Source organism: Dicentrarchus labrax, unplaced genomic scaffold (assembly GCF_905237075.1).
Source record: "Dicentrarchus labrax unplaced genomic scaffold, dlabrax2021, whole genome shotgun sequence".
In the NCBI taxonomy this organism is placed as follows: domain Eukaryota; kingdom Metazoa; phylum Chordata; class Actinopteri; family Moronidae; genus Dicentrarchus; species Dicentrarchus labrax.
In genome coordinates, this window is record NW_026136719.1 from 19019684 (window position 1) to 19031919 (window position 12236).

General features: G+C 39.6%; 1 protein-coding gene across 1 annotated transcript; it reads left to right on the forward strand.

Moving 5' to 3' along the window:
- The first annotated feature begins 171 nt into the window (after positions 1-171).
- Positions 172-12127, forward strand: LOC127352238 (AFG3-like protein 1). The gene is made up of 17 exons (XM_051380471.1): positions 172-412; positions 2011-2101; positions 2230-2289; positions 2377-2480; positions 3056-3205; positions 3350-3424; positions 4057-4181; positions 4279-4552; positions 4660-4797; positions 4983-5136; positions 5236-5343; positions 6810-6935; positions 7100-7210; positions 7736-7851; positions 7988-8188; positions 8298-8492; positions 8650-12127. The coding sequence occupies exons 1-17, from the start codon at positions 293-295 to the stop codon at positions 8875-8877; spliced, it is 2376 nt and encodes a 791-aa protein (XP_051236431.1). The 5' UTR covers positions 172-292; the 3' UTR covers positions 8878-12127.
- The last annotated feature ends 109 nt before the right edge of the window (positions 12128-12236 follow it).

A 12236-nucleotide genomic window follows, 5' to 3' on the forward strand; every position in this document is an offset into this window, starting at 1 on the left:
TAAAATGTCCAATCTGAAATCTCTTTTTTATGTTTTCTTTCCCAGGATGGTGAAGTCATGTCCCGTCCTACTCTGAGATACCCTGACATTCAACCCTCACCACGCTCACGCCTCATGCCTGAACCTAACCAATCACACCGGTGAGGCAACAAGTCCTAACCAATCAGAGCCAGAGATGGGCGGGGACATGACTTTGCCACCCTGGGAAAAATGAATCTGGCATCGGCTGAGCGCGGTGCTTCTTCATGGCCCGGAGACCAGTTCAGAGCCAAGCCGACAGAAAGCTGACACGATGGGGCTTCTCTCTGTGAGTCTCGGGCCCTTTCGGAACCGGGTCCGGTCGGTCCGGACGTGGAGCCGAGATTTGTCCACTGTTTCAGCTACTTTTCGCCACAGCGGCGCACTGGCGTCGGTACGGTGACATTGTTTTTGTTCTTGTTGTCTGTTCCTATGTGCAGACTCGCTGCGGTCCTCTCAAACTACACGAGTGCAAACTTGTTATTGTACGAAAGCTTCTCGCAGATGTGTTGAACGACGGTGTTTTGCAGGAGTTGGAGCCCGTGTTGCGACTGTATTTGGGGTCTGTCGTGGAAAAGAACACGGTGTTCCTTAGTGCAGCCTGCAGACCCAAAATAACCTCCAAACAAACAAACTGCAGCACTGTTTATGTGTCTCTGCTGTTGTTTGTATCCTCAGGAGATGTCCGTTTGATAATGTCCAGTTTAGAAGTCGGGTTTCTCTCTGTTTCATAATGTTTTGTTTGGAGGGGGCGCGACTCAGTTGGTGGTGTGTTCATTCAGTTGCATATAGGTCTTAAAATAGGTCAAAGCATGCACATAACTTGTTGGATAGAAATCAAACTTTTGTGTGCGAGAGTTGGCACTTAAAAGTATGTTTGAATGGTAGGCTGCATATTTTAACTTCGGAATAACAAGCGATAGATGTTCACTGGCTGGGATGAGATAACTTCCTTCAGTGGACTTACTTTGCCTTGTCATTGCCAGATCAACCACTTGTGAAAATGTAGTTGAGATACTGTGGGTGGCATAATTTCCATTAGGGGGTGACACTTCCAATTTAAGTATTTATTCACACATGAAATGTACAAATTTTGTAGGATTTCTTTTCTCTCTGGTGAACTTTGCATTGTAAATAGAGCCCAGCTGACACACTGGCAGGCTGATATTAGCAGCACATATTGGGTTATTATCAATACCAATATTGGTGTGTATGTACACACATATGAGCAGAAACTGGCAGTCAAATATAATATTGTATTGCCAGCATTGTAATGCTTATCCGGCTTATTTTCCTCAATTTAAGTTTAATTTAGTTTTATTATATGTTTTTATTCATAGATAATAATTAAAAAGAAACTCAGGAATTATTTATTATTTGTTATCATATTTTATTAAACTCAACAACATATCTTTACTCAGATATATATTTATGTGCAAACAAAATGTTTGTATGTATGCATGTAAAAAAATATATAACAGCGTCAGATTTTCAATATTCTCAAGTATTAATAATCGTATTATTAGTGTCTGTAACCTTTAATAATAAATTAATCTGTGTTTGTTATGCACCAGTGACAGATACGGTAGTAAACACCATGTGAGCTTTAAAGCGGCTGTTCAGTATCAAGTATAAGTGGGTTATCTGAAACAGTGTTGTAATGACTTAATGAAATTAGGTTAACTGTTACACAGTCCAGTATCCTTATAGGTCATAATGAGATTTCAGTAATCCTGTAAATAACATTGTTTGGGGGAAAAAAACATGTAGCGGACAGATTTCTCATATTAACATGGAAATTAGTCTGCATGACTCATTCATAGCTGCAGATGCCCTGTTACTGTGGATTATCATGTTTCATTATGTATTGCCTGTTTACCATTTTGCATTGGGTGCAACAAAGTCTATTCCATATAACATGTTGAATACAGCTCCTTGTTGCTGTATATGTATATTTAACATATTCAACACTACCTTTCTTTCACATTTCAGAAGACATCACTGATCCAGAGGAGATGTGGAGGATTATATCAACACAGTTTCCAACTCACTCGGTTACATAGCTCAAACAAACCACCAAGAGGTAATGTACCCCCTAATTCTGTTATACTAATGTAGCTAAATAAGTGAGCACAACAAGCTAAATCTTTTGGGGTCAGTCTGAGCCATTTGCACTTAATTCATTTGTTTCAATTTAAATCTTCCGTTTAGGTTTTGAAAAGTTTTTCCCAAAGAGTGAAGAAAGCACTGGCACCAACAAATCAGCTGAAGGTGAGGAGGGTTTGAGTCATCTTCACAAACGGCATTGGTACGTCCTCTTTTCTCAGTTCATCAGAGTGATTTTATGTTGTCCTTTAGATGAAAATACCAACGAGCAAGAATCTCAAATCCCAAATGACGATGGGGACGAAGGACGAAGAGGAGGAAAAAAGGGCGAATCACACTGGTGGACACGCTTTCAGGTGAGGTGTAACTCTTTTATTCAGGTTGTTAATGCATCTCATTAGATGCACAATACAGAAACAACATCATGTGGAATATATTTTCTAAAATGCTGGAATCTGAGATCTTTGAAAGTAAAATGTAAGCTTAATTTTTTACTTCTTTTACTCGTAAGTGCAAGTTAAAGTTCTTCATAATTTAACATCTTTTTGTCACATAAATTAATATTCAGCTCTGTAATAATATTCTTATAGAACTATATAGTTATTGATGATATAGTTGTCTTTCCACTGTAAAATGTTGCACATTTCATTCACATTTCTTTAGTCTTGAGATTTAATGAATTCCTATCAAAATTTTGTGTTGTGTTATGCATTTATGTTAAAAAATTAATATAAGCTTTCAAACAACAAACATTTTCCTGAAAAACATGCCGTACTAGTCCCACTCTACTGTTAAAAGGGTGCTCCCAGCCGCTCTGGGAGGCAGAATACTGCAGCCACAGGGTGAGAAGAGTGGCTTGTTTTTCAGTGACACAGCTTGGCCTTTAATCAGTTGATCTCCTCTCTCATACAACATTTCTTTTATTTAACAGGATGAATTTCCCTGGGATGAAAAAGTAGTTCGGAACTTTGCAATTGGTGCGGCAGGCATGACCTCAGCTTTTTTATACTTTTATTTCCGAGAGACAGGGGTGCAGATCTCCTGGAAGGACTTTGTGCATCACTACTTGAGCAGAGGCTTGGTAAGAGGAAGAACGTGTTTTGGTTTTGGTGTTGATGTGTGTGTGTGTGTGTGTGTGTGTGTGTGTGTGTGTGTGTGTGTCTTTTATCTTTATTTTTGTGTTTGCAGTCATGTGAACAAATTGTGTTTTGTTCTCTCAATACAGGTAGATCACCTGGAGGTGGTCAATAAACAGTATGTCAAAGTGATTCCTGCCCATGGAGTGAACACATCAGAAGTGGTTAGTTGCATGAAAATTCTGTTATGTCCTCTTGCTTTTCAGTTCAGTTAGTTTCTAGTCAGGATTTAGTTTTACTGAGTTCATGGTCTTCCTAAAAACCTGTTGGCCTGAAAATTAATGAATGCACACACACACACATACACACACTCATTGATAGATTAGAAGCCTATAGATTGAAGTAAGCCTATGTAACTTTTGCTGAATGGAGATTACCGTGAGTGTGACAAGTGGCAAACACGGAATAATGGTAAATTCTTCTTCTTCCTCTGTACTTCTAATTGTAATTCACAAATGAGCAAAATCCGTCAAAATCCTGTGCTAGTAAGTGGATTTTGAGTTAAAATAATTTGGTCAAACTACAACGTCCAAGGTCAAGTTGAACCTTGATGCTCCAAAGTACTAAACTTAGCCACCATAAGCTGCTGGTCCGACTAAGTAAGACTGTAGCAGCAAGCGAGTACACTGAAATGAGCTATGGTGCGATTTATTACATATTTTCATTTGTAAGTAGAAGAATTGATCTCTTTCTTGTTATTTGTTCTTTAAAAAGTGTCCCAGTTTTTCTTTGAAGTTTAAATAATATAAGCATATATACTTTATACTGCATCTTTTTTGTTGTCTGTATGTTTCAGAACTATTTGTGGTTCAACATTGGCAGTGTTGACTCATTTGAGCATAATCTGGAGATGGCCCAGCAGGAAATGGATCAGGAGTCCAGAAAGAAAGTACCTGTATTCTACAGCAGTGAAAGCGATGGGTGAGAATTTAATCTAATGAGCACCTGGAACTTTCATATTGAAATGACTTTTATGCGTATAAAATGTGTTCATGTTCATCTGCCTCTTTCCCCACAGAACATTTCTTTACAGCATTCTCCCAACCTTAATGCTGGTTGGCTTTTTAATGTTTGCCACACGTCAGGGACCAATGGCTGGAGGTCGTGGAGGTAGGGGGCGAGGAAACCCCTTTAGCATGAGTGAATCCAAAGCCAAGATAATAAAAGACAGCATCAGCGTGCGATTCAAGGACGTTGCAGGCTGTGAGGAGGCCAAACTGGAGATTTTGGAGTTTGTCAACTTCTTGAAGAACCCACGGCAGTACCAGGACCTAGGAGCCAAGATCCCAAAGGTGTGTCACATTATATATCACAAAGGATTGTGACATAGAGTGAGGGGGTGAGGGTGATGGGACAATGTCAGTGTGGATTGATCATTAAGTAACTCCTTTGTTTTCAGGGTGCAGTCTTATCGGGTCCACCTGGTACTGGAAAGACGTTGCTAGCTAAAGCCACTGCTGGAGAGGCCAACGTCCCCTTCATCACCGTCAATGGCTCAGAATTCCAAGAAATGTTTGTTGGCGTGGGCCCAGCAAGGGTTAGTACTGAGCTAAATGCCTCTTGAGGAGTCTGGAAGCTGAATGATGGGTCACATGCAGTTCATGCTCATCTTTAAACACAAAAATACACAGGAAGATACAGATATAGAAGACACTCTAGCTTTACTTTGTCCTCTGTGTTTGAAGTTATGCTGAATTGTAATTTCTTTTTCTCATATATTAGATAAGAGATATGTTTGCCACAGCTCGAAAAAATGCCCCCTGCATCCTTTTCATCGACGAGATCGATGCAGTGGGCAGGAAGAGAGGCAGAGGGAACTTTGGCAACGAGAGCGAGCAGGAAAACACCCTCAACCAGTTGCTTGTGGAAATGGATGGTATGCATTTACGTCATTTCTTGTGTTCAGTGTTTTTCTCCCATTCCTGTCGCAATATTTCACAAGATCTTTCTATGCTATTTGTTTTTGTTATCACAGGGTTCAACAGTAGTACTAACGTGGTTGTTTTAGCTGGCACCAATCGAGCTGATATCCTGGATCCAGCTTTGATGAGGCCTGGTCGTTTTGATCGACATATATACATAGGTAGGTAAAGCACTTGTCTTCCTCTGTTGTGTTCTAGCTGTCCCTGCTGTCATCTGGATGCCTGAGAACTGGTTTCACTTCATGACATTTATTTTATTACATCATCCATTGTAACTTGTTGTAAAAGTTGTCTAGTTTTTTTTCAGCATTCAATAAATCTATTGTCATTTCTACATTTATTAAAATACAATTGTTTGTGTCCTTTTATCATTTGATGTTTGCCATTTGTCGGTTTCCTTAAATAAGTGACCTACTTGCTCTCTTGTCCCTGCATTAAACCACATAAGTGAAGAGTGATCTAATAATTACAAGACCTGGTCAGTGGTCTATGACGGCACACCAGGCACACTTCAACAAATGCAGTTCAGTGGCTCTAATGTGCATGCAGACCCAGATTTAACTTTGTTAGGGTTTTTTTGCCTGCTTCAGATGCAGGTGCTATGCTTGACCTCACTGACACTGATCTTGTACCTACTGTATGATTTCTATACAAATTATCTTCAAGCATATTAGATTTGCTTCTGTTCTTCTTTTGCACCTGCTCACTTCTTATATCATTAAAAGCGTGTGTTGCACACTGTGCGCTTTTATCTTTATGGTTAAAATTGTTGATCTTTTTCTGGCTGCCAAGATCTAATTTGCTTTACACCAGCAGTGCTGGACAATGGTGGGCAGGGCAGTTTTTTTTCTCTGACAAAGAAAACTGGGTCAGAATGAGAGAGCGGGCTTTCTATAAAAGAAGGATTAGATAACTGGAGGCCAACGTGAGGGATGGGACACACCAATCCTCTCTGTGTTGTTGAGTTTCTCTGTCCCCTTTCCTCTTTCATTTCTGTTGTTACATGTAAACACTATTGGTCAGATAAAGGTTGCTTGAACAATCACATTACTAATTCATGTTTGATCAGTATTTAGTTAAATAACTTGTTACATTATTATGCCCCTCATTTTAAACAAAATAAAGTGTGGTTATTAGTTCTTATTGTGGTTTAACCTGCACGCCAAGCCACAAGTGTAATAATTGCTCAAAGACTCATGTAAGAGAACTGTGCTGTGTGGGAAGCTTCATGGAAACGCATCGCTGTCATAGGATTTGTCTTTCAATACTGCTGACTTTGATGCACACATGCTACAGTTGTTGGCACCAATCTTTCTAATGTGACTTTCTAGCTATAGCTGACCCTCCTCTCTTCCTTTTATGCTGATAGTTTGACTTGAAGTAATCCAAAGTACACAGGCAACCTTGGTGTTTATAGCTGTGAGTTGGTTGAAAATGAGCTGTATGTCTGTAAGGTTTATAAATGTGACACTTGTGTTTCCTGTAGCAGTTTATAAGTGTGATGATGTTACATCTACAGCAACTCTTATTTTAATTAGATTTGTTTCACTGCTTATCGTTATTTTGTTCTAAAAAAGAGTCCTGAAACACAAAATTCATGATATGTTTGTTTTCTTTCTTTCTACAGGCCCACCAGATATTAAAGGCAGGGCATCCATCTTTAAGGTGCATTTAAGACCTCTGAAGCTGGACTCCAGTATAGAAGTAGAGGCCTTAGCCAGAAAGCTAGCTGCACTAACCCCAGGTTTTACTGGTAAGAACAAGAAATATATATTCCTGTTTGCGTGTGTGCGCACAGCTCCGTTTTTGGATTGGTCTAAAAGGATGATACAGTTGGTTTTTCTGTATCTGTTGCTGTATTGTTTCTTTATCACACCACAGTGTAACTTGGTTGTTGTATCGCCGTGTGTGTTTCAGGGGCTGATATTGCTAATGTGTGTAATGAGGCTGCTCTAATAGCTGCACGCCACCTCAACCAACATGTCAGCACCAATCACTTTGAGCAGGCAGTGGAGAGAGTTATTGGAGGTGAGTTAACAGCCACATTTATGCATTTAATATTATGACAATACTCAGAGAATGACTACTGGGTACGAGTTATATACCTTAATGAAATTAGTTAGTAGTAAAAGCAATGGTATTAAAGTGGTTAGACTTTCTATGCATTTCAGTAATATAATAATAATATATCTCATTGAGACTTCCCGGAAAGGATTTGATTCTACTGTACTTACAATGTGATTTGACACATTACTCAGATGTAAAGTCTTTGGCTCATGCACGAACCCAAAGACACCATCCCATCAACTGTATCTATTGTATGCTTGAAGGGCACATCAGCCCTGACGGTCAGTGCCCATGATGGAAGATCAGATCAGGAGTTGATGCTGTGCTGGCTGCCCACTGCTCCTTGTACTTAGGAATAGTTTCACTATACATTGTACTGTGTATGATTGTATATGACAAATTAAGTTGATTCTAAAATAACTTATGGCTAGTACAAAACACACACAGTGCAGTTTGGTTAGACATTAACATCCTCCTTGTTCTCAGGTCTGGAGAAAAAGACTCAGGTACTGCAGCTTCCTGAGAAGACCACTGTGGCGTATCATGAGGCCGGACACGCTGTGGCTGGCTGGTTCCTAGAACATGCAGACCCCCTACTTAAGGTAGTCAGACAACCTCTTTTCTCCATCTACATCTGATATGAATTCTTTTGCAGCCATTGTGTAATCTTCTTTCACAGTCAATTTAGGAGTATACCAAATTAGATTAGATTAATTAGATTATACTGTTCTCCCTCAGGTGTCCATTGTTCCCAGAGGTAAAGGTTTGGGATATGCGCAGTATCTGCCTAAGGAACAGTACCTGTTTACCCGTGAGCAGCTGTTCGACAGAATGTGCATGATGTTGGGGGGTCGAGTGGCTGAGCAGATTTTCTTTCGCCGAATCACCACTGGGGCCCAGGATGACCTCAGGAAAGTCACACAGTCTGCCTACGCACAGGTAATCACCACATCTTTGACAATTAGAAGTCACTTGAGAAGTGAGAAGCAGTTGGTTTGAAGTGAAGCAACATTGTTTATCTGACTTACAGTGTCTCTTCATATTTTAGGTTGTACAGTTTGGAATGAACGAGGCGGTGGGTCAGGTGTCCTTTGACCTCCCTGGGCAGGGTGACATAGTAACTGAGAAACCCTACAGTGAAACTACAGCCCAGCTTATAGACCAGGAGGTGCGCTTGCTTATAGATGCTGCCTTCCAGCGAACACTTGAGCTTGTCAACGATAAGAAAGAATTGGTGGAGAAGGTGAGAACTATTTTCACTTTCAAGATAATGAGTTCAAGTGTTTTGAGTCTGAAAGAAAATCTGTTCTTGAAGTCACCACTTGCATATTAATTGATGATGGAGTTAGCCGTTATCAGTAAAATGCTTGCCGTTTACTATTATTGGTCATGTGTTGCAGGTGGCAAAACGTCTTCTAGAAAAGGAGATTCTAGACAAAGCTGACATGGTGGAGCTGCTGGGAACTCGTCCCTTTCATGAGAAGTCATCCTATGATGATTTTGTTGACGGGCTGGGGGAATTTGAGGAGGATACCTCTCTGCCCGAAGGGCTAAAAGACTGGAACAAGAACAAAGGGGATGAAAAACACCCACAGAATAGGCAAAAGAAACCGGCCCTTTATCTGTAGGTGGACATGCAGCCCCAAGGTAAATGTTCCACTGGATTCAGGCAAAGATTTCTCAAGTGCAGCACCACCTGGACCAGACCTGCAGCGTGCCAGCACTCTCATAAACAGCTACAGAAAGGAGGAATGGTGATTAGTTGCACAGGTCTTAAATGGCCGTGGTTATGTAATTTGCAATTTGTTATTGTAGTTTTTATACTCCAACAGAAATTCCAAAAAATACTCGTGATTTTAATGTTAGGGCTGTTTAAAGTCAAGGCTTCTGTGAAGAGGGCAGTGTGTGACTTACATTTCACTGGAGATGCCTTTTACACTTCCACCCACACTCTGATGGAGTCCTACATAATAATCTATTGTCTCGGTCAGGAAAGTAACTGAGCTCAAGTTACAAATGAAAAAAATTAAAATTGATGACCTGACATTAATTAGGTGTGTACTGGCCAGTTACACACTGTTCTAGTACTGTCATGGTATCATATGAATTAAATTGTATTCTGAGGCTCATTGCCCTCATACTGCCTTGTTCAATTACAGCATAAAGATGCTGATTTTTAGTCTGTGGTGGAGATTTCCATAAAAGAATGCTTCCAGTCTCAGCAACCAGCACTTTATTATGTTGATAGCTAAATATTTAAAATGTGTTTTCCCTGAGTAGGAAACCAAGATTCTTCTCTTGTTTCTCAGAATTCAAAGGTACTTTCACTGTACTTTTTTTTTTTAATTGTTCTTCAGACAATTCTACAGAGATGTAGTGTGTCAGCTTAAATATACTACTCACAAAAAGTTAGGGATATTCGGCTTTTGGATGAAATTTCAGAATGTACATAAAATGCACTATAACCTTTCCAGGTGATCTTAATTTGACCTTCTACTTAAATGCCCTACTTTCATGATAAAATATCACTGTAGCATCAACTTTTTACATTTTCTATAAATTTCACCCGAAAGTGGAATATCCCTAACTTTTTGTGAGTAGTGTATATTGATACTTTATCACCCCACCTGTCTTCCAGCAGACTTCAACCTTCCTTGACCTAATTCTCATTAATATATCAGTAAAGGCATCTGTTAGAAAACAGTGTTTGTACATTTTCTTACCAATAATTCAAATGTTACTGGATCACACGTACTGTAGGTTGTGTTCTCCTCCTCAGTGTCCCATTGTAATACGAGTAGGCATTGATGTAGACATCTATTACTCTAGGTGGATGGTTACTTATGAACAACTGAGCTGAGTAAGAATCAAATATAAGCTAACAAATACCACACACTGCTGAAATGTTTGCTCTCAAACTAATTTGTAAGCCTTCACGCACACTACCTCAAAGTGTCTGTATGTATTAGCTGCCTTTTAAAATGACATCCTCTGAACAATTAATAGGTCACAATACCAACACGGTCTGGTTGTTTGTTGTTGATCATATGAAATGACTTGGTGCTTTACTGTAGTTGATGATAACACAAATGAGTGAGGGTTCAGCATATCAGCGTAACGTTCCTCCAACATTTATTAACAACAAATTGTTATTTTTGAATGTTTTCCCTAACTGTGAGCTAAGCTAGATAAATATTCATGTAGCATTCTCATTTCATGTATTTGAGAACGAACCTCTCCTAGAAGGGCTGGTTAGTTCAATTCAATTCAATTTTATTTGTATAGCGCCAATTCATAACAGAAGTTACTCAGGACACTTTTCAAATAGAGCAGGTCTAGACCGAACTCTTTATAACATTATTTACAGAGACCCAACAGTACCACCATGAGCAAGCACTTGGTGACAAGGGCAAGGAAAAACTGCCTGTTAAAAGGCAGAAACCTAGGACAGATCCTTCGGCTGTAGGTGGGTGGTCGTCTGTCTCGACCAGTTGGGGAGAGAGAGAGACAGACAGAGACAGACAGCAACAACAGTATTGGCAATGGCAGTCTAGCAGGACCATGGGAGGAGGCTCCACCAGGATCAATAAGAACCTGCGAGACGAGAAAGCACAAGAACTCTGGGGAAGAAGTGAAGTTAGTAACATGCATTAATGGGACATGAATGAGTGCAGAGAGAGAGAGAGAGAGAGAGAGAGGAGCTCAGTGCACCATGGGAAATCCCCTGATAGTCTAGGCCTATAGCAGCATAACTAAGGGATGGTTCAGGAGAGGAGCTTGGTAACTGAAGGCTCTGGCTCCTGTTCTACTTTTAGAGACTATAGGAACCACAAGTAGCTCAGCATTCAGAGAACGTAAGGTTCTAGTGGGGTAATAGGGTACTATGAGCTCTTTAAGATATGAAGGGGCCTGACCATGAAGAGCTTTATAGGTGAGGAGGAGGATTTTAAATTCAATTCTACATTTTACAGGGAGGCATGGATTAGTTTTTCTGCATCTGTCTGTGATAGGATGTGTCTAATTTTTGTAATATTACGTAAATGAAAGAAGGCAGTCCTAGAGGTCTGCTTTATGTGGGAGTTAACTGAGAGTACAGAGACAAGTCCATTGTCTGAAGAAATCAAAAGGTCATTATTAACTTTAACCAGAGCTGTCTCTGTGAACTTAAATCCTGACTGAAAATCCTCAAATAAACTATTGTTATGTAAAAAGTCACACAACTCTTTGGCGACTACTTTCTCCAGACTCTTAGAGAGGAAGGGGAGGTTAGAAATCGGTCTATAATTGGCTAAAACCCCTGGGTCAAGAGTGGGCTTTTTAAGAAGGGGTTTAATTACAGCTACTTTAAAGGACTGTGGTACATATCCTGATAATAAAGAAAGATTAATCATATCCAGGAAAGAAGTGCCAATTAAGGGTACGACTTTAAGCAGCCTAGTTGGGATCGGGTCCAACAGACAGGTAACACACTGTCACCATAAATAAATAGTGTCTTAATGGTTAATCCAGTAGCACCTGACATGAGTGACCAGGTTTGATATAAAAATGTACTTGAACTATAATGCCTTGCAGTGTGAGCAGTGTGGCCCATTTTTAGATTTGAATCAGGTTTTCCATTGGATGGCAAAAGAACCTGACCAGTATGACACTGGAACATTTTTGTCCAGTTTTGAAATCCAGATTTTCAAAAAAGGTTGTATATAAAGATATTGTGTGTTTTGTGCCTGTTTGAAAATGCACTGTTCTTGTTTTTGTTTGATGATGATTTCTTAATACTTGTCAGTGAGGATTATTGATTTTACATTGAGATGTCAAGACCAATGAGACATCTAAAGTGTGAGGCAATTTTGGTATTATTAAACCTTTATTTATACCCCAGCAGTCTGTATTTGTATTTACTTGGTTTTACCAGCACATATAATTTCTTGTTAGATTTCTTGTTTAATGTTAGAATTAAATTGTTAGTGTCCATTTTTTGTTTATTCCA